Here is a 26,402-nt window from a genome sequence, read left to right as displayed (position 1 = left end):
GTGGCATTTATAAGGATTTCTACTATACCTACACAGAAGGAAATATAAAGCAAACAACGATGTTCTGTATACATAATTTTAATCAATCATATCTTTTCGGCGACATTAGAAATAATTGGTTTCGGTCTCGATTTGAACAGCAGCTTCTTTTTGACGACGGCCCTGACGCGATATCGGGTGGTGTGGTCATCGGTGACCTTTTCGATGACGGCCATGGGTTGGTCGAGCTTGACCTCCTTGCCGGCCAGCACGTGGTGGCCTAAGACGAGCGACGGCTGGCGGCTGCGCGCCGTGAAGCTCAGGTCGCCCACTAGCGCCGCGCCGCCCGAAGATTCCTTCATTTGGACCAACCCCTGCAATTCTACTATTGCCCACTCCGGCACACCGTTCTCGTTCTCCGTTTTACTGTAAAGATAAAACAAATGTTTTTTAATTGAATATTTAATTTATAGGGGTGAAGGGAGAGTGATATAAATGTGAAATAAAAAGGATTCGTGTCGTAAATAATTGTTTATTTTTCTTGCTGGGTAGCTAGGCACTTGTTTGTATTAAGTATCTAGTCATGTAACCTGAAACAAAAGATGATATAAAATGATGACTAATATTTGTTATTCGTATGAGACCGATGATGTCGCGCGTGTATAGCATCGGTGCTATAGATGACCCACGCTGAACTGTCCCACCAAACTCAATGACAGGGGGGCGCTACCATCGTTCAACTATATGGTTTCCAACATGGCAAAAATCGGAACCAGCGATCCGGTATGGACGGTGGCGCCCCACTGTCAATGTCATGCATAGGACAGTTCAGTATTTTGGAACTGTAACTCTTGATGAGTGTAAATTGAAATGTCAAAATGTGACTGGCCAAAAGATATCTTGTTTTTTTGTCAAATAATTTCCATATCATCTGGCAACTGACAATACCAAATAGCATACCTTATGAAGTCACGTGTGCCGGTTGCCGGGCGCCTAGCAGCGGAACTTTTTGAAAAGCGGGTGCTTGTTGGCGGGCCCGCGCCGGTGCTCTAAGTACAGCGCGTCGTCGGCGCCGGCCAGCGATGACAGGGCGCCGCCACGTCTCGCCGTCCCTCCCACGCCACCTGGGCCACCCTCGCGCTCGTCCTCGCAGTCGGTCTCGGACGCTGCTAGCACCTAAGGATAATAAAGGATATACGTGAAATCTGGACTTATCTCTTGATATATTCTCACAAAAAGGTAAAATAAATCCGGCTCGAAGGACCATTAAATGTATAATTTGTAGTGGCCATACATTTACATACATTACATAGAGTTGCAGTAAGTTAATGAGCACGTCGAATTGAAATCTAAAGTTTAAAGTTTATATTGTCGACCGTTTGGTGTAGTGGTTTGAAACGGACTACTATTCCGGAGGTAGCGGGTTCGATTCCCGCACAGTACAAACATTTGTGTGCATGAACATATTTGTTTGTATTGGACTGGGTGTTTTCTATGTATAATAAGTATGTATTTACAAAAAAAAAGTATTTAAGTATGTTTATATCCGTTGTCTAGTACCCATAGTACAAGCTTTGCTTAGTTTGGGACTAGAAGCGCAGTGTAATACGAGTATGTCTAAGGATATTTATTATCGTGAAATATAGTTACAAAGTTACTGTCGCAAATCTTTCCTTGAGTAGTTAGTGTTCGGTAGAACGGTTGTTGACGTACTAAATTATTATAATGAAAATACTTAAATAAAATTGTTACTAACTCGCACCTAGAAAGTAGGACGCAAATGAAAGCGTAAAACTATGTGCAATGTACAATGGCTTGCCCGTACATAATTTATGGTCTTTATAAGCTGGTACTTTTTATAAGCTGTCACAACGCTTTCCCTGTATCTTGTAACCGAGCTATGAACAGACCTCAACTAAAATCATACACATCATAATATTGACTTTGACTTACTTGTTGCAACAGCATCCCTTGCTCTTCGCGTGATCCATAAAACATATCTGGCTCTTGCTCCATTCCTTTCAATTCTGTTATTACCTGTAAAAATAAAATAAGAAATTAACGATTTGGATTGTAATTTAAAAGAAACATGAATGACAAACAATTGAAGAAATATAAGAACAATTTCATAACGTATTTACCTTGTAACTGTACCCTTGGTTGACCAAGAACCGCTGTCGCTTACGACTGTACGCCATTTCTAATGTGTCCTGGGATACCAAAGTATAGAAGAAGGCATTATATTCCTCTGCTAAGGCGCCTTTTTTCGCTCTCAAGATTCGACCTGTAATTTATTATTCATGATTTAAATTACGGACGAAAAAGCTGTAAATTGATATTGAGGAGCTTATCCTACGAAATTCGTAACTACGTAAAATAATAGGTGGCCTTACCCAATCTCTGTGCCTCCTGTCGCCTGGACCCGCCGTGCGAAGAGATCTGAATCAACACGTTTGCCTCGGGCAGATCGAAACTCGTGTCCGCCACTTTACTGACGAATATCGTGTTCACTTTCGGGTTGAACTTGAAGTTTTGAAGGATCTGTATCCGCTCACTCTGTGACGTAGGCCCGTAGATATAGGGCTTGTTCATTTTGACGGCGTAGTGCCGAAGTGCGAATACGTTGTCGGAAAATACGATGGTTTTGTCGCCGCGCCTCTCGTGGTAGCGGACCAGAAATTGGCAGGCGCGGAATTTTGATGGGTTCATCACGTATAGCAGCATTTTCTTGTTGATCCTGTGATACAAAAAGAAAAATGATTAATAAGACTATAAAAAATAAACGCATTTTAAGTGTTTATTCTATTCTATTGCTACTTACTTTTGTATTAGGTACTCGCGGTAGAACTCTGGAGTCATAGGGCACCACACTTCAGCGCACTGCACACGCGCGATATATCTGTGTAAAACCATATCAACATTAAATCCAGAGCTTTAAAATAGTAAAAAAATCAATAAAGTAACTGTTGTTACCCATTAGCCTGCAGCTCCAACCAGTTAGCTTCGTACAACTTCGGTCCGATCAAGAAGTTCAGATCAGCGATTTTGTCGTCCTCACGAAGGAGCGTTGCAGTAAGACCTGTAAATAAAATAACGAGTGCTATGAGTTTTTATTGCAAAAAACTTCGCAGTGTTTCTATCCATTTATTAATTTACATTGAATGCATACAAGCATGGGATCGAATCTAGCTCTTTCTTCGAAAAAATACACGATAACTCAAACCCAAATTTTTTTTCTTACTTTTCTAAGGTTGAATTTTGGGACAGTATGTAAATACACTCGGCATCAAATAAATCGCACCTCCCGCGACAAGCACTTATCAAACGTATGCATCCTCACTTCCCACCAACATTGGTACCATTTGAAAGCCTAGTTCTAAACTTCATTTCATTAAAGAAAAGGTTTTTACCCCAAAAATGTGTCTTTACAAGGATCCAGAGTCACTTCTTCAAAAAATAGGTAGTTACGCTATAGCCATTTTTTATGACTATAAAACTGTTAAGTTGGGATTAATCGCTATCCATCTGTTAAAGAGGACACGTGAGATCTTTATTTGGTTTTATAACCATAAAAATTGGTCTAATTGATCCCAGAGGTGAGCCCAAAGTGAGGTCTATTTTCAAGTCACATTTATGGTATATGTTAATCATTTATTTAGAAATGAAATGTATTTTTCTTTAAGGATATTTATTGGGCTTTCAAATAACACCAATATTGTTGGGGTACCATGATTGTGTCAGAAGAAAATCTTTAAAGTTCGCGTCGCGGAAGGTGCGGTTTATTTGATGTTGAGTGTAGTATCACATCTCATGAGTTAGTACTATCACAATCATATTTAAATCAGTAGCCCAACTTCCCTGTGGGGTCACAAGACCATTCCGCTTACAGCTCGTGGGAGGAGCAGTTGCCCACTACTCTACTACAGTGTGTGTGATACCACAGAATAATAATAAGTACTACGTACAGAAGATTAACTTTGTGAAGGTATTTAAAAAAATGTATGCTCAATGTCATTAACAATATGGTGTAATTTAGCCTGTCTCAAGAGTCAAGCACCATTTTGTTGACAAACGTCAGTAATCGGCACTGCGCCGAAGTTATAGGGCTGACTTCGGTAAAACGATGTGACGTGAGGTGCCAAACTGCGGAAAATGGCGGAGGAAATACATGAAATAGCATGAATTATCATGAATAATATTAACTACTTATTTACCTCTCAGTGTCTTGAGGCAACTTAAAAAAGTACATTCTGTGTTTTTATTATTATTTAGGCAGTTAAATACTGCACAGTATTTAGTACATCATTTTCTTTATTTTCTTCCATCATACACAAGAATACGCGTGCGTGAGTCAATGTTCGCTCGTATGTGAGGCCTTGTCGAATAGTATCCTGTAGGTGGGCCATCGTGCGTGTTTTGTTTTCGATGTAAACTCGCGGAGATGAACAGCCCTGGTGATACTGAATAAACATGTTTTCTTTCTTTCTTTACTCACCGAGTTTGGCGTGCGAGTGCACGATAGTGAGCACGCGGCGGAACATCTTGGCGGGGATGGTGTGCACCTCGTCCAGCACCACCAGTCCCCACTCCTGCGCCTGCAGCCACTTCATGGTCTGTTCCGCTTCCCAAGAACGCCGCTGGCCGTGCGTGATCATGGAATACGTGGTGATTAGAATGCCCGCCCCCATTGGCTTGTCTTTCGCTTCTGATGTGAACCTGGGGCAGAATTTTTCGATTTAAGGCCTATTCAAACCTGAGCGATATTCGCTGCCGCTGTGGGTAGGGGTACATACCACGCGGGTTTCGCTCAGGTATTTAGTATCAAGTATCGCGGCTAGAGCGACCTGAGCGATATTCGCTGCCGCTGTGGGTAGAGGTACATACCACGCGGGTTTCGCTCAGGTATTTAGTATCAAGTACCGCGGCAATACCGCTTAGGTCTGAACAGTATTATTACCGCATACCCACTGGGTTTTCTCTGGCGCAGACGGTAGCGAATACCGCTTAGGTCTGAATAGGCCTTAAAGGTTACGAAATAAACAGGCCTTTTTTTAGTGAGTATGGAGGGTCATATTCAAGGCTTGGGAACGATTTTGATAAAGTAAGTATGATTCATAGTCACGTAGCACAGATCGAATTCAAGAAAGCTTCACCTTCTTTTGGGTTACGCTTGTAGTTTGTCACCAAAAAGTGACCTTCAAAACGCAAGTAAACTAACTCTTAGCATGATAGGGCCAGTTCTAACGCATCTGAGTCAGTGCCCGAGGTATGTTAGCGATACGGGAGGGTGTTTTTGTGACGTCAAACGTCAGCGAGACTGCTTATAGACTTGTATGCTCTGTTACGTCATATGTCACCCCTCCCGTACCGCTCCCATACCTCAGGCACCGACTAAGTTATGCGTAAAATCTGTAGTTGTGTACAATAAGAAAAAGAAAAGCAAAAAAGGGACAAGATAGACTCTCAGATAAAAGTATCTGATGCCCGTTTTCACCATCAATCCCTAATCTTTATGTGACCCCTATGGTAACAAATAACAAAAATTTTGTTTACATAGGAGTCATTTAAACGCTTGTAGTTTGTCACCAAAGAGTGACCTTCAAAACGCAAGTAAACTAACTCTTAGCATGATAGTGCCAGTTCTAACGCATCTGAGCCAGTGCCCGGGCTATATTAGCTATTCGGGAGGTGTTTTTGTGACGTCAAACGTCAGCGAGACTGCTTATAGACAGATTTATTATATGCTCTGTTACGTATGTCACCTCTCCCGCGGCGCTCCCATACCTCAGGCACCGTCTAAGTTATGCGTCAGATCTGTAGTTGTGTACAATAAGAAAAAGAAAAGGAGAAAAAAGACAAGATAGACTCTTGTCTAGACTCTGATAGACGTTGCGGGTCCAATGACAGTTTAACTTTCCCCCGGGACAAACTTGACCTTCATTGGTTGGGTTTTTGTGGCGGTCAAGCTGTAGATCCTGGCTACACAGGAGTTGCAGTGGTGGGAATAGTCCCGTAAGATAGACTCTCAGATAAAAGTATCTGATGCCCGTTTTCACCATCAATCCCTAATCTTTATGTGACCCCTATGGTAACAAATAACAAGAATTTTGTTTACCTAAGAGTCACTTAAAAATAAGGGATTGATGGTGAAAATGGGCATGAGTCTATCTTGCCCCTTTTCTCCTCTTCTGGAAGTTTTTATTTTATTTTATTTTTCTTTATTCAGAAAACCACAGCTCTTTATAATAATAATACAAACAGGTATTTTTGTTCTTACAGCCAATAATGGATTCTATATATTATTACTTCTTTTTTTTTCTCTCTCTCACCTGCAGATCATGCTGTCGTCGGCCGTGGACCAGCACTTGAACTGCTGCTTCCACTGCTCCACCGACACGCCGGAGTTGCACAGCACGAGCGCGCGCTTGCGCACCGTGCACACCGCCGTCACGCCCACCAGCGACTTGCCCGCGCCGCACGGCAGCACGATCACGCCCGACCTGTGGACAATACCCAGCGGCTTTGTTTTATACCGTACTAGCGGCCGCTCGCGACTTCGTACGCGTGGATCCTGTTTTACCCCCTTTTCCCGAATTTTCTTTGCTATAAACCTCACGGAGCCCGAGACCTTTCCAACGAATGCAAAACCGTGGAAGTCGGTTCGTGCGTTCTGGAGTTATAGCGTCAGGGAGGAAAACCCGACTTATTTTTATATAGTAGACTAGCTTTCCGCCCGCGGCTTCGCCCGCGTGGAATTTTGTCTGTCACAGAAAAACTTTATCGCGCGCGTCCCTGTTTCAAAAACCGGGATAAAAACTATCCTATGTTCTTTCCCGGGACTCAAACTATCTCTATGCCAAATTTCATCAAAATCGGTTGCGAGGTTTAAGCGGGAAAGCGTAACAGACAGACAGACAGACAGAGTTACTTTCGCATTTATAATATTAGTTGGGACTAGCTTTAGCCCGCAGCCGTGAAATTTAGTTTGTCACAGATCGTCATAAATTATAGCATATATGTTAATCTGGGTTATAAACAATAATACTGTAAAGTTTCATCAAAATCCTTTCAGCAGTTTTTGCGTGAAAGAGTAACAAACATCCATACATCCAAACTTTCACATTTATAATATTAGTAGGACTGAATAAACTATCTATCGTCGTTGACGAATGAAAACCTCGGGAGTACCGAAACGAATCTTTTAGGAGACAAAAAACCGTCTCCTGGACATTTTTGTAATAACCCTGTTCCCGGTTTTTGTAGTTATTACAAAGGAAAATTCGATTATAGGCGAGCTCGAAAAGTGTCACTCGTCAACGACGCTCTATAAAAGCGAAAGGTTACTGACTGACTCACTCATCACAGAATCTCAGAAACTACAAGTGCTAGGTGTCTCTGCATGGGGGTTTCTTTTAGAACGTAGAATCGACGAACTAAGACGGAATTTTGCAAAATTCTACCCCCCAAGGGTTCTGTACATCTGTACTTCTCGCGCGATCTAACGAGCGCGAGCCGCGAACGCACGGCTAATGAGCACGGAATTTCATTAAATTGGGAATCATTCAGTTTTTTTCAGGGTTTTACATCCTAATGCAGCTTTATCCATTTTTTAAATGTCTTGAGAATTCTCTTGGGCAATATTATTTACCACTTATTTTACCAAGTTACATTTATTTATCATTGTAAAAAGTTTAGAGAAAATGTATATTTATTTACCTTGCTCTACCATTGCCGAACATTTTCCTCAAACTCTTCTCTTGGTAGGGACGAAGCACAGCTGTCGGTTTCAGATCAATATTGATATCCGGATTTACAGAATCATTACGAAAATCGTATTCTGCTAGTAACGGATGTTCCAGTTCAATACATCTTTTTTGTATTACCTGAAGCAAGTTAAATATAATATGTGAATCGTCGCATAATACGTTACGCTCACGTTGCGTCATACTCATATTACCCATTGTTACGAAATTGTATAAAAACGTGTGTGTCGCCTCATGATAGCTATTTGAAAATTTCGTCAATGTTACTTGAGCAAGTCCAAAATTGTAACAAACCAATTTCATAAGTGCCAAAATACTGGTTAAAATTGAATAAAATACTTTTGATTTTGATTGACCATACTTACCTCAATTTTGTCAGGATCTACTTCAAAAGCGACTGCTGTGTTTGCTACAATGTCAGTGGTTTCATCATCATCATCGTCTTTGTCAAGCTGTTGATAAAATTGACTGATGTCATCTGGTACTGTGCCATTTGCAGCTGGTTTGTCATCAGCTGTATTATAACAAAGATTTGTTACAGTTCGATTATAAACAGAAGATACATAAAAATACGATAAGAAAATAGATTATTGCTTCAGAAAATGGCTGTAATTTCTTATTATATTGTGTTAATTTTTGTTATCATATTTTATGCAGACTTGCCATGCACTAAATGACTAGACCTAATACCTACAACATGAGCTCTAAACTCATTGAATTCAAACCTAACTTACAACACAAAGGTTGCCATTTTTTGTTATTTATAGTAAAGGTTAAAATAATACCTGGCTTGGCACCACCGGGTACAGCGGCCGTTGCTGTTTTGTTGGGTAGTGCAGACGCTAGAAAATCCTCATCACCATCCCTACGTAACCTACACTGTTGTATTACAGGGTCTTTGAGTAACTTCTGTAACACTTCAACATGTTTGCTCTCAACTAGATACCTGAAATAAAATAAAAAATTAGCTTATTTCTGAAAAAATATTAATCATTTTCCCAACTGTATTCTCAATAAAGGTAAAAAAAAAATATTAGACAATAAATAAAGTTACAAAATAAAAACTGCATTCTAATCTTATCTAATCTGTAGTTTATTAATGATGAGACTGAATGACATTATGATATTTATAATACATACCTGTTGTGTTTAAGAACAAGCTTCACTTTCCCATAAGATAATGTACAAAGTTGGATAAATTCTATGATTCCAGCAGGCACCGTGCACTTGCTGAGCCTTTGCAGGTACTCTACGATGTCACCGGTCTGTAACCCTACAGACACAGCTGCATACAGACTGTAAGCTGTCAATTTGTATTCATGAATGTGTTGAGGCCTGAAACATTGTAATCAAAATGGGTGAATTACATGCTGCAAGTGTTTCTGTGTAGTGTAAAAGAAAGAAAGTGTTTAGACTAGAAAGTAGGCAAATAGATACAAATTTCCTTAACTAATTTATTACCTGCAAACTGGTTCTGCTATTGCAATCAGAAAGTCATGTGCATGTTTGTAAACTGGAGAAAATGCTTCAAGAAATATGTGACCGTTTGGTGCCACCCATAAGGGACGACTTGCATTATCTGGCTTCAGTTCCATTTGGTTCCTAATAAAAAATAAATAATTTGTCATTTAGGATTTATGTGGTAATTTTTTAATAATCGGTATGTAAAAATCTCAAATGTAATGAACCTGTAATCTTTTGCTCCAAATTCATCATCAGGAACTTGGTCATTCTTTTCAGCATCCTGCATAGCAGCTCCGGGCACTCCAACATTCTCAGTATTTTCATCATCCACCAGGTCTATAGTCATATCTTCTTCCACTTTCTTTTTCTTACCTAAAACGTAATAATTTTCATTATACTTGATTTAGTAAATGTACAGTGTTTTCATTTGGATGCTAAAGAATGGGGCTTGTAGTGCATGTGAAAATAGATATTGCATAATTTTTCACTGGTTATACTGATACATGTATAACATAAATAATATGATACAGGTAGACATAATTATTATGATTAGAATGCAATCTACATCCAGTTTATTTTGCATTTATAAAGAACAACTTACCTGATCTGTCACTTCCAGGTTTAGAGTCATACTTTTTGAATTTCTTAGGAGGTCCCATTTTCGATGATACAACGTGCAAATAATCCTAAAACATTTTTTATGCATAAAATCTAAGCTAATAACTATGAGAATACAAGCAAAATAAAGTGTTTTGATAAATATTGCAATAGCTATTTTAATACGTACTTACCTTGGGAAAGTATATAAATGTTACTCTCCGGATTATAATTTTATATTTAACTCATATGTTGTGTCTGGTAGGAGTTAAATATAATTTTATTTATTTTTTATTACGAGACGAACATTCGCAACAAAATTCCAACGAAAATTGACAGCAATTGACAGACAACTCACAACTGTCTGTCAATGTCAATGAAGGTACTGTATTTTTTTTTAACTTTCAACCTCTAGTGATGTGTGTAGTCATTTTATTCTTCTTCTTTTATTAATGGCGATGAACTTGTTTTTATTATTATTAAAACATTCACATTATAAGTTGAGATCAATCTGATTCTAGTTAATAATCTTTAGAAAAGTCTATTCACAAACATAAACGACTGGTATAAGTTGTCTGGACTTCGACTTCTTTTTTCCTATGGATTTTTTTAGTTAAGGTTCGGCCAAACCAACGCGTATGCAGGCTGCATATACCTTGATTTTTTAGAATCCAGCAGAGATGTAAACAAACACTTTCATACACAATTACACCATAATCACTTACGTGTTCATAATATCATACACATTATTTAACAAGCCCATGAAACCAACTTTATTTTCACGTTTATACAAGTTTGAAATCAATCTTTGAAACAAATTATTTTAGCAAAATACGTGGACGATGAAAATTTGTGAGACTTGTCAAATTGACTTGACGTTTAAAATCATGTGTTATCTCCATATTGTCTATGACTTGTCTCTGACACATCAGTGCTGTAACCTGTGAGTCATAGACAATAATCTGTAAATTTAATCGATATTATTTTAAGTATTCACTTATTCCGATTACTGATTAATTTTAAATAAAAAATATTCGATACTTTGTTTAGTTTTCCAGCGATAACTTCGACAATATTGGAGATAACGTAAAATTATTTTTCTACTTTTAGTGTATACTTTTTCGGAGTCAGTTTAATTTTTAGTCGGTTTTATTTAAACGAAATTATTTCACTTTTTTATGCAATTATGCTTAAGTATTGTTCCATTGCTTATTTTCCTATATAAGTAAATCAAATAAAAGAGAAAAAAAACTTCTTTCAATTGATAGCATCTTAAATTACCTCCCTAGCGGAATAGAGCAACAAAGAACTGAGCGAGCGAGATGTCACTAGTAGCAACACTGTCAAACAGAACTTTTTGCAACTATTTAAAGTTTAATAACTTTACGGATATCATTGATTGTTTAACTGTCCAGTGTGTTTTTTGATTACATCTGTGCATACAGTTTGTTTCCTGTTCTCGAAAATTTCATAATCAGTTCACATTCAATGTTGCGACCACAGATATGGATTAAAGTTGATCGTCAAAGCGTGCCATTCCGATATGTCCAAATGGACATACATGGTCGAGTGATGTTCATGTAATCCGATTACAACAATCGGTTACGATGATTTTACGAGAACAGTAGTACGAACACGGTAGAATGAAGATATTATTTACGGATTGAGAATTGTAATTAACAGCACAAGTAGCAAATAATTAATTAGAATAAAGTAGCAGTAGAAGAAGTATAAAGTAGCATTGTTTTTAATACATATCCTGCGATGTACTCTTAAGAGTTAAAACCATGGTCCCTGTATGTGGTGCACTCATACCGATCCCAAGGAACCGTACTTACTCATAACAATAAGACACACACTGATCCATGTATTCATGCACTTGACAAATTTATGTCTTGAAACGCTGGTAGGGTAAAAAAAATAACGAGATTTGACGAATTGTAAGAATTACTTTATTTTAAAAAGGTAAATAAAGATGTTTTTGGTTTTGTATTTAACAAATTATCAGTTTTATCGGAATTAATTAATTTTCGAATCGAGTCACACGATATCTTTCGATGACTTTGCGAATGCAGTACGATGATACGATTACTTTTACGTTGCGGCAATCACTAAAATTCGCTAAAATGACACTAATGACGTTTAAAAAGTGGCACGCTCGGCTTCATACAATTTTTGACACATGCTGCATCTATCCATATCTGTGGTTGCGACTTTGTTGCATATTTTTAGTATTTTGACGATCACCCGGCAATGATACGCAAGTACTACAATAATTTCACTTCGCGATTAACGAGAGGTTTTGTCGCATCACTAGTTCACAGACTAAAAATATTTTTATGTCAGTTGGCCATTTTTGATGACATTTCTGCTGATTTCTAAAAAATTAGACTGTACACACGTTGGTTTGGCCGAACCTTTAGTACGAAAAATTAGTTAATAACTAAATCCAATATTCGTAATGAAGTCCGTGTGATATTTCAATAAAGCGCCGCATCTTTACTGAATGAAAATCGAGGGAAATGGGGGGAACTTAGCTGTCTGTATGGCATAATGCCTTTGCCTACAAAAATAAAATTAAGCAATTATTGGGATTAAATAGCTAAAAAAAGTGCAAAAAATAAATTATTTAACATACAATACCGGAAGCCTAGTAAGTAGATAATCTTTTTGTGTTAATTTATAATTTGTTGACACTAATCAAGCTATGTTCGAAAAATTTAAGACAAAACCGCTTTTGGCGCTCTACAATTTAATTTCGTTTGTATCTTTGAAAAATTATAAAAATATTCAAATCATACTTACCAGTCGACATATATTTGCATTGTAAAATGTATTAATTGTAGCACAATGTAAATAATTATCTATTGGGGCCTAACAACAACAATAACATAACCTCAATCTGCCTCAATCAAACGACAATTTTTTTAATCTGACCACAGACAATTTATTTAGAAAATAGTGAGGTCTCAATCACAAACCGATATCGGTATACTCGAAAGAATCGTAAAAATATACAGGATGTTTCAAAAACAATGTATAGCCTGACCAGGAACATAAAAACCCTCGCCATGTTGCGGAAAACTAATGGTACTAATTTCTTTTAATGGCAACAGTAACTGAAAACTTCATTGACATGTCACCTTGCATGTCAGCCTATTGCTGTCAAAGTGTAAACAAACTTTATTTTAAATGTGCGCAATTGATTTTGTGAATGAAATTGCTAAAATCTTTTTATAGTCGTGAATGAAAAGTGGTTCACAATGTGTTAAAGTATTTGTCGAAGAGAAATACCAAGGGTTCGGACAATATTTTCATTGAATAATGTTTCCAACTAAGGTTGTCAAATTGACTGACATGTTTATCGTATAGTACAGTCCACTATGAAAATTAGCTGTGGTTTGTTTCAACTACCTATTTTAAAGTTTTTTGTCACTTTCTAATTGTTAAATTTTATGGAATTGGGAAAGAAGTACCGAGTTTGAAGCGTTCATGAGCAGACATTGCAGTTGAATATTCAAGTTCTGAATTTGATTATTGATGAATAATAAAATAAATCCTACTAGCTCGATTGATGGTTTCATTTAATTTATTTAAACTAGGTTACCTATAATGATATTTTTTCGTTAATATATGAAAATATCAAATTAGCCCGTAATCCTGAATCCTGATACATAAAGTTAGCCTATTAATTTAACACAGGTACGACGACTGTACTCAGTGTTGCACTATCAAATGCAATTGACGCGCCTCTATGCCAGGGTTTTTATGTTCCTGGTCAGGCTATATAATGTATAATCCTTTTATTAGAGTTAGACATTTTTATTGAATGAAATAAGAATATTCCATTAAGAAGTTCGTGATATCACGTTTTTGCTGAAACTTGGGAGCACAGTCAACATAAATAATGTGCAAACCACACGAATAGGGGCGCAGCAGCTACCGCCGTAATAATGATACGGGGCCCCCTACTAGGGCCGGACTTTTTCTGATTCTGATTAAATTTAATAAAAAGGGTCCCCATGATCTAGTGACCTTTTTTACATGGGGGCCACAACCAACTTGGAATTTGGGTACAGGGCTCGTCTAAGGCACGCTATGATACTGCACACGAAGTTAGAAAAGTTATTGAGGTACTTATTCCTCGAAGCGGACCTATGTTTATTATAATGAATAAAACCGATATGACGAGGACAGATTCGTATCGTATTCATCCTCAACTGAAAATCAAATCTAGCCCTGTAGACCATTCACTTCATATTCTTCTTTTTTAATTTTGAAATTGGATTAACAGGTTAAAAAATATTTAAGTAAGGTAATTGTTCGGGAATTCGGGATTGATGAGCTAAGGATAAAAATATTAAAGCATAGTAAAATAAAGCAAGTCACTGATATAACATTATAAAACTAGAAAAAAATATTTTTATACAGGTTATTAGGACAAATGAAAAACATATTCATTATTGGTAGGTCATAATTTAATGCAGTTTTTTTTTATTATTAATCATTTGCTTCTGCGTTTACTTATTTATATGACAAATGGAATATTGTTTGATTCTAGATTATAAATCTATTCTGTGATACTACTTTAAACAACTTTTATATTTTTATTAGCATTTTGTACAAGAACTGCTTTTTCTACATCATTGTCTCATAAAAGAGGCAGACAATAATTATTAGACACTATTACGGACACATTAACCACAACTCAATTTGAATTTGACACGACACGAGTGATTATGATACAGGATAGCGTAGCTTCGAAATTAAATGGGACACATGACACATAAAAATAAACACAAAATCATACATTTTTACAGCTTTATGACACTTTGTAGACAAAATAATATTGATAATAAACAATGAATGGCGTAGTTCAGTCCTATTGAGCATGAATGGCCGCGCGGCCAAGGCTGCCTGCGCTCCATCGACTCATTGACATGCGATGCATTTTAGATATGCAGACAACCTTGCGTTTATTCATTCTCGGCAACAAATACCTTGCACATACATTTTTTATATACATTTATTATTTATTACAGGGAAATTATATTTTTATATTTATTTGTATGTTCAAGGCATGTTACGTTTATTTATGCCCAGAAGCGGCTAGTAATGACAATTTAAATAATCCTTCAACGTTTTTTGGATCACACATATTCTGCATTTTTAACTATTTTATTAGGATTTTATAACTTACTGTAAAATTATTATTAATTAAGCAATGCAGAATATGTATGCTAACATAAATTACAATAAATACTTGCTTAATTTAAAACTAAGTCAACCAATATTTTAAAATTTAAACAATGTCTATTCCCTAATGAGATTTCTATATAATTGCATTTTAATATCATTCACTAGTTGTTGTTTATTGTCGACGACAATACACCGGAGAACACACAAGTGAGTTGAGGCGCGAACGAGAAAGACTACTATTGCGGGCGGAAAGCAGCGTGTACAGTAATCAGAACTGAGAATATTTCAACATAAATATGGAATGTAGTAAACACTCAATCGAAAAGACCCTCGGATTCTGGCATTCGGCCATCATTAATCTAATATTTACAATAAAATAGCACTATGCTCTGTAAATTAATATTCCTCGCTTTCACCGTACTGATATGCATTCTTTCACATACATATAATCGTAAACAAATATAAAAGTTGTTTAAACACAGATTCGGAGCTGCCGGGTAGAAATAAAGTTCAAAACGGGTCACATAAACATGAAACCGTACACCGCGAGACCGGCGCTCGCGTCCGACCTCTCACAATATACAACATCATCGAAGGTTACAATCGAAAGTTTCATTAAATATTATATACTTTAATTGTTTCTATTTGAATTAATTTTACCTAAGACAACGTTACCTCGACTCCGACTCGGCGCTAATTACTCAGTCTTGGTTCCGCGCGTCACATCGCACTCGCGGCGGCGCGTCCGGCGGCGGCGGCGGCGGCGGCGGCGGCGGCGGCGGGCGGCGGGCGGCGAGGCTACAATACTCCGGCCGAGCGCTCGCGGCCCGACAATGGAATGTAAGCGTGATATGGTGCGGGCGGCGGCGTCAGGCGTCGGGCGGCGCGCGCGGGCGGCGCGGCACCATGACGCAGGGCGGCGGGCCCGCGCCGCCCGCGCCCGGCCGCGCGCCCATGCGCCCCCACCAGCGCGTCGCCTTCTGCAGCAGCCCGTCCTTCTTGCCCGCGCGCCGCGCCGCGCCCGCGCCGTCGCCCGCCCACTCCGGCACGTCGCTCACGCACTTGTTCGGCGGCGGCTGGAAGCTGCTTCTCGTCAGCTCGGCTTGCTGGGGACATACACCTCAGTCAGTAGGGCTCCGACTCGAATGGGAGTAGGGCGATTGCGAACCCCTGCTGAACCTTGTCTCAGACGTGGCACTGATACGCATAGCTTGCACGCAGTGGCCTGCTCTTATATTTAACTGTTTACAAGACACAAAGCCTCAGTCAGAATCACCCCACAAAAAACTACAAATTCTTGAATTAATAAATACATCCTATTATGTAACATCCGACAAAATTGTAGAAAAGAATTCGAGATAGGGGTTCGAGATAAGTACTATAATAATCCGTGCATGCCATACTATTTAAAAAAGAATACCCATAATAAGTTGTGAAAATGACAGTAGGTATACGCTTATGCTGCCTTGTCTAGGTACTAAAATTGCAAGGGCGCAGACCCATAAAACGAACTAGATTGAGCTATAACATCTTTTCTAAACATACTGCACATGACACGTAACAACATACTTTCCGGATTTTTTGTAAAAACCCTGAACAGCACAAAAATACATTATGCTGTGTTGCGCGTGACTGATTTCAAATGGAAAGTGCAGCAATCACTTAGTAAGTAATGGCTACCTAACCTACTTCAAAGTGGCCCGTGTAAGGACGTAACGTGAAACATGCATTGCATGCAAACTGAGTAGGTATCAGGGAATCTAAGTCAAACCTAGCGGGAAATATAATAATACAGGACTTATTTATTCTAATTCTTTATTAGTGTGTAGGCCTTTTTCAGGGCAGTATAGCTAGAATGATTGTCGAAAGGCGCTACCAACCGCTGGAGTAAAAACTAAGTATACACGTGATAAGGGACTAGTTCAAACGGGAGCACACTTGATAAGAGGCTAATTCAAACGGCTACCTACCTGATAAGGAACTGGCAAGTATACATGTGCGTCTTGTTTTTATTACAAAAATTAAGGTAGCTTTGTTATTATATCTTTCTAATATGCATTATGCATGATGCGCCAGTCTTACCTATAATGTACAATTTCTAATCATAACTTGTTTGGACTCAGTTGACGGTAGGTACATTTGAAGACAAGTGAATGGCACCGCATTGATAGAGTCGAAAGACAAACTCTAGAAAAATGAAAATGGTTATCCCATTTGGATAAATTGATAGAAAGTGAATATACCTACTACTGATTGGTGCTGGTGAATTCTGTAGCTTTTGTGTTACGCGATATATGATGAGTCAGCAATTTTAAAAGCTACTTGAGTTGTTACGTTGCCTACTTAATACTATACTTTTCCCTCAATAAACGTCGAACATTAAAGTGGATAGACTACCTACAATTTAAAGAGCACCTTACGTCAACAAGTAATAAATTACCGTGACGAGCCGCCCAGTGATATTTTTTACGGAAATCGCATTTGTAACTGAGCAGAGACCAAAACAAAATAAATTTTATAAAAACGTGCATCTGGTGGTCAGAGGGGGACGCTCAGCAATGGAAGTAAAAAGCAAGCAAGGGAAAAAAGATATGGTATATCAAAACAAATACATGTTGCTTATTGTTATTATGGTCCACAAAACTCTGGAGTCTTCGAAACTAGTTGAAGTGAGTTAGTTACTTTAGTTCGTCTGAAGATTCCAGATGTTTATAGTCGAAACCCTCCCCAGCTATCTTATGATGACTACTAAGACGCTTCTCTGTTATCATCTCTCCTTGAGCAAAGATTTAGCGATAGCCAAATATTTATCTGTTGAAACCCTGATAAGGCACAAATTCGCTTGCACTTAATCTTAGCTCAACTAGAGATTATGCGTAGCATTCTGCGGGGGTTCGATTATTCATTTTCGAAGAATGGGTGTTGTTTGTCACATTCTCACCTGATAAGGGACTCGTAACTGTAAATGCGCGTCTTGTCCGTACTCGCCGTCGGGCAGCTGTATGCTGGGCGGGAGGCGGAGCCTCTCTGCCGCGGCGGCGGACCGCGCGCGCGTTTCTTGTTCCACCATCTCCTGGATCCGTCCCACCATCTCTTGCAGTCTTTGCTGCTTCTCCCATTCCCTGAAATCCACAACGGAAAATCATAAATCATCTTTTATTATACACAATCTCGCTGTTCTATGCGGAAAATTAGTACCTATGAAACGTGCAGTGGAGCGTTCAAGCATTGTATTGGGCGTGCACTATCGCGTGAAATAGGTACCTGCTGGTTTTCGCTGGGTATACTTATGGGGAAAACGAGGACATATCCGACGAAGAGCTAATTAAAGTCAAGAATGGTCGTTCGTAGACGAAACAGTAACGAATACGGATTAGATTTTCCTTAAAAATTTCAAATAATACAGAGCTGTATAATCAATCGTTTTTGTTTGATCATCTACCAATAAATCACCCTGTATAACTTAACAAAACAGAATCGTGGAAAGGAAAGCGGTAATATTGTTTTTATATAAATTAGATTTGTACTTGATTACTTAATATTGTTTTTATACAGTGTGAGTCACGTTAAAGTGTACATATGAAAATAGATGAAACTAGACCTATTTTTATCGACAAAAAAGAGGTCAAAAATTTTTTGAGATTTTTTTTTAATTTTTTATAGAATTTTTTTTCTTCCGATTACTTATTGTAAAGAAAACGTAATAACTTTTAAACTAAGCGGTATATCCTGATAAAATAAAAACAGTAATAATGCTAAATAACAGGCGATACTAAAAAAATACATAAAATACACAAAAAATGCCAACAAATAATAAAAAATGATACTTTTCGAAAAAAATCTGCTTAAAAATTCGTGTTTTTTTTGGTTATTTGATAAATTTCTCCAAAAAATGCCCCTATAACATGTGGTTTTTATTACTTTGTATTATTCTCTATCGTATTACCTTCGTAAAACCAAAAATCGCATGTCTCTATCCCTATCACAACGTTTGCAATGATCGTTTGAACTAAGCCTCTCCGGGCGCGCCATTCAACGCTTCGTTAAGAACGAAACTGAAAATGGCTCTAGATTTGTAATTTTGATAAAGACAAGTTAGATTTCAAATAAAAACAAAAGATTTCGAAGTAAAATAAGCATTTTAGTTAAAATTAAAATTGTCTCTACCTGCAGCGGAAAATAATGTTGTGGCCGGCCTTTGTTCAAACGATCACAGCAAATGTTGTGATAGGGATAGAGACATGTGATTTTTGGTTTTACAAAGATAATACGATAGAGAATAATACAAAGTAATAAAAACCACCTGGTATAGGGGCATTTTTTGGAGAAATTTATCAAATAACCAAAAAAAACACGAATTTTTAAGCAGATTTTTTTCAAAAAGTATCATTTTTTATTATTTGTTGGCATTTTTTGTGTATTTTATGTATTTTTTTAGTATCGCCTGTTATTTAGCATTATTACTGTTTTTATTTTATCAGGATATACCGCTTAGTTTAAAAGTTATTATGTTTTCTTTACAATAAGTAATAGGAAGAAAAAAAATTCTTTAAAAAATTAAAAAAAAATCTCAAAAAATTGTTGACCTCTTTTTTGTCGATAAAAATAGGTCTAGTTTCATCTATTTTCATATGTACACTTTAACGTGACTCACACTGTATAAATTAGATTTCTACTTGATTACCTAATAGATAGATAGGTAATCTGATTGAGGCTATACTTTTGCCGTAGATTATCAGCCAGACTAAGTACCTAACTACAATCTAACTCGTACGATGCTACTTAATTAAAAAGAGAAGCATAAACTGATAAAAATATTGTTTTGATTTTGAAATTACGTACATTTAGGAAACCTGCCGGTTGTATTGTTATTGTTGTTCTAACAGCGAGAGTTGATGCTTATTGGGTATGGTAAACGTCTATTTTTAAAAATCGCGAGTTACATTAATGTTTATAGTTTCACGTGTGTCACTCATTAACGGATGTTTGCTTATAACGTGCACATAATATCAGTAAATATAACTGCGTTTATCTGTTGTTTAGTGCCAGTGAAACAGTCTTGCATAACGCTTCAGTATTCCAAAGGTTAGAAAATGTTCGATTCAGAGGTTCAGGGTCCGATAAACAAGGACACAATATTATTGTGTATTCTTCCCAGTTCGATTAAAACATTTCAGAGCTGCATCAACCTGATTTTCCGAAAACAATATGATTCCGTAATGTGCTTCGAATAGCCATGTATAATATTTTAATATCGGCTCGATCGAGCCTGTTATACGAGGTGGTTCTAAGCCTGACACCAGGGTTGTTGAAAGTTCAAACCTTCACCATTGAAAAAAAAAGTGGTGAGCTGTGGTCATTACAGGGATTTTTTTTATTGAAGCCTGGGAAGAGGACTGACTAATGTATTTTTGCGCCTGGCCAAATTAGAAGCACAGTTAGTATGACCATGATAAGTACACGCGTCGACCAGAATGATCTAGCTAAGGAGATTATGATTAGATTATTATTGTTTTACAGTCGACAGCACATCAGACTATACCTACATTTAATTTCATTGCAGAATTTAATTTTTTCAAGTGCATGATGCGAATAGCTTGATGCGCTGTCACGCGTACTTTTGTTTACAGAAATAGAAGCCAAATAGGATAGGGCAGGATAGACTTTTCCAGCTTTCTGAAGGTGGCAGACCGTAGCACGTAACGAAGGTGATACTGAGGTGGGTATTCTTGGAAAAAGCCAGGAGTATATGCATGCATGAACGGCAATTAATCGAGAAGCAGAAATTAATAAAGCATATTAGTCGTGCACATGCAGTGAGATTAGCCAGTTTAGCGGAAGCGGTGTCTGTTAATAGTGCAGCAGAAGCGAGTTGGAGATTGAGATACTTACAATGTGGAATGGTGATGTCTGTGATCGTGCCGTAGGCGCGGTCCCCCCGGCGCGCCCAGCCGCTCCATGCCCGCGCACCCCGGCACTTGAACCGAGAGCATCTGCAAATCACAACACACTGCTCTCACTTATGTGGTCCTCATCAACACCAACATTACACTACTGCATCCAGAACAAAAAATTAACAGCCTATCCTGTAAATATAACGATAACGCCTATGGCGGGTGCATAGCAGCTGAGGGCTGTGTTTGCAAATTTGAAATTAAATAGCAAAGTGTCTGGTGTAAGAAATGTTCTCAGTCTTAGACCTAATTCAATATGAGCTGTGGGTATTCGTTGCATCTTTTAGTTCCGTAATTATTGAATTCGAATTAGGATAAGTATAAAGATTTTTGAACAGGTACTATGGATATGGATTTCGAAGATGACTGTATACGACTGTTTTTTGTGAAGTTGTTTGGGGATCCAGCAATGATGAACATTACAGAGTGGAGTTATTGCTTAGCATTTATATGTATCTACAGAAAAGGCTTTTTTATGCTTTAAAGCTTTGCCTTTATGAATCTCATCTCAAGACAACTTATTTACTGGTGAAATAATAATAATACTTATTTGATGAATAGAGAAAGAAAGGTAACTAGACAAACGCTGGCCTTGAACTTTGGAGCCAAAATATACCAAAAGCTATAAAATATACTCAACATCAAATAAATCGCACCTTCCGCGAAGCGAACTTTAAATATTTTCTACTGACACAATCATGGTGCCCCAACAATATTGGTGTTATTTGAAAGCCCAATAAATATCCTTAAAGAAAAACACATTTAATTTCTTAATAAATGATTAACATATACCATAAATGTGACTTGAAAAAAGACCTCACTTTGGGCTTACCTCTGGGATCAACTAGACCAATTTTTATGGTAATAAAACCCAATAATGATCTCACGTGTCCTCTTTAACAGATGGATAGCGATTAATCCCAGCTTAACAGTTTTATAGCCATAAAAGTTTTAAATAATTACTATTCAATGTTAAGTAACATCTTCACTCGGAAACACCTTTTACAGTTCTGTTTAAAGTCGTCAATTAGCGAAACATTATTCATTCAAATCCAGCCCATAACTTTGGGTAGGAATGGGCATGGTTTGAATATTCAGTTACTAAGTGTGTCTAATATAATAACATTATTAAATTGTATAAAGCCCTAAGTGTGGCATAATTAGAACCTAACTGTAGTAAGAATATTTGAAGTTTGATGCCCATCTATCTTTAATTTACAAAGTTGAAGAGTTTGTTTGGTTGATTGCACTAATTTCGTAAACTACTGGTCCGATGTGAAAAAGTATTTTTGTGTTGGATAGCCCATTTATTGAGGAAGGCTATAGGCTATTATTATAAACCATCACGCTACAGCTTGTTAAATAATTATGTTTAAGAAAAAATAAATACTTATAAAAATAATGATATTTTACATAATACATAATGCTAGTTTTAAAAAACAATAGGAGATTCTAAAACCTGTCTTAAGTTGAACAGGTAGGTATTTATACCTACAAAGTGCTGAGTTAGTAAAGTATTACTAGTTCCTTAAGCTTAAGCTGGGATAAAATTGTATTTTTTTCTTTAATTTCTTCTTTCTATCGCGCGCGTCCCCCCTTTGAAAACCGGGATAAAGACTATCCTATATTTTTCTCCTACACAACTAATATACCTAAACCTTTCTCATGAATCACTCTATCTATTGGTGAAAACTGCATGAGAATCCGTTCAGTAGTTTTTGAGTTTATCGCGAACAGACAGACGCGGAGGAGGACTTAGTTTTAAACATTAAAATATGTAGTGAAATTCTAAAAAACACAGGTACTGTCTGCTTTATTTTGATTTATTATATTTTATTCCAAAGATGTAGCTAGCTAGATAGTTCCATGTCTACAAATGAAAGGTTATTTATTTTGTAAAGTACCTACATATTATAATCTTGATTATGGCTCTACCCTTATCAAATGTAAGTACTTTATATTAATTATTAAAGCTATGAGTTGGATTTATAACTTGATTTTTTAAACTTTTTAAAGATAACATGATACACCTAATTTTACCTATTCACTATGATCAGACTATACACTCTGGCTAAGATATTGGTAAATGTGAGTTTAAATGTATGTGTAAATTGAATGTGAATGTTGAGTGAATGAGTACCGTACATAAATAGATAAATATCTTTCAAATTAAAACTATTCGAAATAAGATTATTTATAAGAAACAAGGTTAAGTAAATGAATTTGCATTGTATATTATTGTATTATTTGTTACAAATTTGAATAATGAAACTTCATAGGCAAGCAAGTTTTTTTATGTTTTAATACTACCATACCAATGCAATGATGTAGAATGATATAATTAATTATCACTGTTTCTTACTAGAAACTTGCTGTATCATACTGTATAGACGTAAACAAATAATAAAACTATCTGCCTACTACGAGCTACCAACTGCAAACAAGTCTGAAAATGTATTATCAGTATTAGCTGTCTCACACTTGTGCATAAACAACATTATGTTAAGATGTTATGTTACAGATACCTACTGTTCAGTCTGGTGCAACAGCAAAACTTATCTTCAATATTTGTATATTAAAATCATATTAAAATGATGACTTTATCACAATTTAATTTTTAGTCATTTACTACATTCCAATTGTTTATGGTTTTTTATAATTAAAATGAAAAAATAAATATTAGGCTCCAATAATGGTCCATGCCGGAGCATAGTGGGAGAGAGTATGTTAAGATTTTAATATTTAATATAATAAAACTTTCTTAATAGTCCAAATATTATCAGTTATAAAATCTAGCTAGGCACCTAGTTATTTTTCACATTTTTAAAACCTGATTTTCTCACTCCATAACAATTAATTTATGAAAAATTAATGAGCTTTTATTTTAAAAAATGCCAATTATTGATGTAAATAACATTTATTACCACTAACTGTTTTTCCTACCATTTAACTTAGGATTCTAAAATAAAAAATTTCCAGCAAGAAATCACAGAACGGAGGCAAGTTTTTTCAAATTAAGAAATAGGTATGTAATATTGAACACATTTATTTTTGGTTTTAAGAAGACACTAATTGCCTAATGTCATAATGTTTTACTTATAAAACATTATTTTGTATTTGTGAATAAATTATTAAGTACCATTTTCTTTTAGCAACTTCACTAGTTCGAAAAAATAATATTGTGATGCATACAGAGACATTAGTAATTTTGTTTGTAACAAATAAATTACATCTTTATGTATTAAAATAAATGTTTGCAGACTTGTGGTCACTATACCGAGTTGGCATGTCACGATTGTGATATGGGCGAGAGGTGATTACGGAACTGTCTGTCATGAAAATTTATTTAAATTCACACAAACAACGTCTGGGTGTGACGTTGCTATCGGCGCGCCTCTTATCACTTGGCACGCTCCCGCCGTCTCGGCCGTCCGAGCTGCTTTGGGCCTCACTTGCCTTGCCTTCTTTACTACAAACATTCTTATTCCTCTGCACAATTTTTGCAAGTTTCTCGTGTTTGGGTTAACTATCACTATCACACGACACGGCGTGTATTTTGATTGGATGTTTATGCCACACATGTCAGAATCACTTGATAAGTTTACAAAGAAAAATTACAACACTTTCTTTGATAAAGTTTCTACTTACTATTTGAATCAGTGTCGTCCACAATTTTTGTAGGTTTTCCACCTATTGATGACAGTTAGTGATGCTTGTGTCAATGAATCCGATGACACCTCAATCGAGACACTAGAAACTGGTTGATCACTCGATATTGCGGGGCTGGATAGTTAATCCACACTATCACTGTTTTTTGCTATTTTCCCGAAGCTTAGAATATTTAAACAAAACAATCACAGAGCACTGTACGGCGAATACAACACCAGTAAAGCGTATTTACAATAATTATCTAGGTTTTATTCACTAATAAATAAAAATATGTTTTCCAATGCAACAACACTATAAAAATAAATTATTTGTAAAATAAGAATAACATAGAAATTCCACTATCGCGTATTTTGTGATAGAGTTGCTTAACTCTTTTCATATTGGCAGGAAAACGCCTGCCATCGAGCGAGTCTTGTTGTTCAATGACGCGGACGCGGCGCGGTGTTCGCAGTCGCGTAGCGGGGAGATCGGCGGGCGGGCGGTGCACCGGCTGCCCCGATGTCGCCGCACACTACAACCGTGGCGTGTATCGTCACTCAATACATATAAACAATCTGTCTAGCTACGCTTGTGTGCTCAATCGGTACTTCGATCCAGTAGGTACGATGATACGATGCGGTGAGTAAGTGTGAGTTATGCAAGATGATAGTGAGCGTAGCGCAAGTGTATCTACACATGAGAAGGCACACATGTGAAATAAGCTCGATTGCTGCCACCGTCGTCGGCGTTATAATATGTATGCGCACCTATAATTGTAATAGTGAGCGATGACGCGTTTGTCGGCTCGTGAGACGAGACGGTTGGCATTGCTCAATGATCGAGTTGTAGCCGTAAAGTCGTACGTAACCAGCCGGAGTAACTCATCAAGCAATTCCCACGAATCTAGGTATTCCAGATAAAAATAAATTATATTGATCATATCTACATACATTACTAATAGGTATATTTATTACTAAGCGTGTGCGGTTATTTAACTGTAAATACAAAAATACCTATTGTTGGGCTAGAATTTTTTTTCATAGTATGTAAAAAGAAAAAACATAATATAAACTCATAAGAAATACCTAAGTCAGAGTGGCTCTTATAAGCGATAGAAAACAAGTAAATATACAAAAAGTAAAAAAAAATGCTTTTTGTATTATAATTATTGCGTTTGAAATAATTATAACCTCTGCCATATTCATGTACCTACTTAGTTTTTAGAAATTGATTAGGTATATTTTTTATTTTTTTGGTTATTACACAATAATAATAATTAAAAACATACATTAACGATTAATCGATATATTTTTTAATAAATCGAATTTAATTAATTTGTACGTGTGTGCATCTCTATTTTGATCACGGATGACATTTCTTTTTTTTCCCTCGTTTCTCCAGAACAGGCTAAGGCATAGATAATAGGATTCTCTACTACGAGCTATGCAGGGGCAGAAAGCTCATACTGAGACTGAAATTAGCCTTAATTAAATAATATGTACCTAACTGAAACAGTTTAATTAAATAGGTAAGAAAACTTTATATATTTCAATATTTGTCTTAATTTCGGAAATTGAAACACTCAGAGGGCCACAGACAGACAAGCTCAAAGTTCTGGCATAGTTAGGTTCTAGGTTCGATTTTACAAATGAAACGGGAATACATACCGCAGTAAAATAACAATAAAGTTAAACAATCTAGTGTTTTTTGCTTATGTGCGTTTAGTTAATTAAGTAGGTACCTTAATTGAGGAGGGAAAGAAATACATAAGTAATGCTTGATTGCATGTATCTGCAGA

General features: G+C 36.8%; 3 protein-coding genes across 3 annotated transcripts; all 3 read right to left on the bottom strand.

Annotated features, from left to right (window-relative positions):
- Nucleotides 1–58: 58 nt before the first annotated feature.
- Nucleotides 59–12,724, bottom strand: LOC135077596 (chromosome transmission fidelity protein 8 homolog). Its single transcript, XM_063972150.1, has 2 exons — nucleotides 12,609–12,724; nucleotides 59–405 (listed from the first exon to the last, which is right to left on the bottom strand). Exons 1-2 carry the CDS (start codon nucleotides 12,626–12,628, stop codon nucleotides 87–89), a joined length of 339 nt encoding a protein of 112 aa, XP_063828220.1. The 5' UTR covers nucleotides 12,629–12,724; the 3' UTR covers nucleotides 59–86.
- LOC135077592 (general transcription and DNA repair factor IIH helicase subunit XPB) lies at nucleotides 316–10,135 on the bottom strand. Its single transcript, XM_063972146.1, has 17 exons — nucleotides 9,998–10,135; nucleotides 9,808–9,892; nucleotides 9,431–9,578; nucleotides 9,204–9,344; nucleotides 8,883–9,077; nucleotides 8,528–8,688; nucleotides 8,108–8,256; nucleotides 7,696–7,862; nucleotides 6,309–6,479; nucleotides 4,475–4,695; nucleotides 2,953–3,058; nucleotides 2,801–2,878; nucleotides 2,373–2,716; nucleotides 2,121–2,263; nucleotides 1,933–2,016; nucleotides 940–1,155; nucleotides 316–405 (listed from the first exon to the last, which is right to left on the bottom strand). The coding sequence occupies exons 2-16, from the start codon at nucleotides 9,863–9,865 to the stop codon at nucleotides 973–975; spliced, it is 2,349 nt and encodes a 782-aa protein (XP_063828216.1). The 5' UTR covers nucleotides 9,866–9,892; nucleotides 9,998–10,135; the 3' UTR covers nucleotides 316–405; nucleotides 940–972.
- A 3,147-nt stretch (nucleotides 12,725–15,871) lies between the features above and the next one.
- On the bottom strand, nucleotides 15,872–25,090 carry LOC135077306 (uncharacterized). The gene is made up of 4 exons (XM_063971838.1): nucleotides 24,605–25,090; nucleotides 20,895–21,012; nucleotides 17,944–18,124; nucleotides 15,872–16,108 (listed from the first exon to the last, which is right to left on the bottom strand). Coding segments are annotated over exons 1-4 (537 nt in total). The 5' UTR covers nucleotides 24,606–25,090.
- Between the last annotated feature and the right edge of the window lie 1,312 nt (nucleotides 25,091–26,402).

The sequence above is a fragment of the Ostrinia nubilalis genome, chromosome 13 (assembly GCF_963855985.1).
Source record: "Ostrinia nubilalis chromosome 13, ilOstNubi1.1, whole genome shotgun sequence".
Classification (NCBI taxonomy): Eukaryota; Metazoa; Arthropoda; class Insecta; order Lepidoptera; family Crambidae; genus Ostrinia; species Ostrinia nubilalis.
This window is presented reverse-complemented; position numbering and strand designations above follow the sequence as displayed.

Bases quoted from the DNA above. Each gene is read 5' to 3' on its own strand.
- LOC135077306 (XM_063971838.1), bottom strand. The intron at 18,125-20,894 runs GTAAGTATCTCA...TGTGGATTTCAG, and splicing joins AGACATCACCATTCCACATT to GGAATGGGAGAAGCAGCAAA. The intron at 16,109-17,943 runs GTGAGAATGTGA...GTATGTCCCCAG, and splicing joins AGTTACGAGTCCCTTATCAG to CAAGCCGAGCTGACGAGAAG.
- LOC135077592 (XM_063972146.1), bottom strand. From the start codon at position 9,865: ATGGGACCTCCTAAGAAATTCAAAAAGTATGACTCTAAACCTGGAAGT. The intron at 9,579-9,807 runs GTAAGTTGTTCT...ATTACGTTTTAG, and splicing joins ACCTGGAAGTGACAGATCAG to GTAAGAAAAAGAAAGTGGAA. The intron at 7,863-8,107 runs GTAAGTATGGTC...AACTTGCTTCAG, and splicing joins TAGATCCTGACAAAATTGAG to GTAATACAAAAAAGATGTAT.
- LOC135077596 (XM_063972150.1), bottom strand. From the start codon at position 12,628: ATGCAAATATATGTCGACTG. The intron at 406-12,608 runs GTAAGTATGATT...TTATCTTTACAG, and splicing joins ATGCAAATATATGTCGACTG to TAAAACGGAGAACGAGAACG.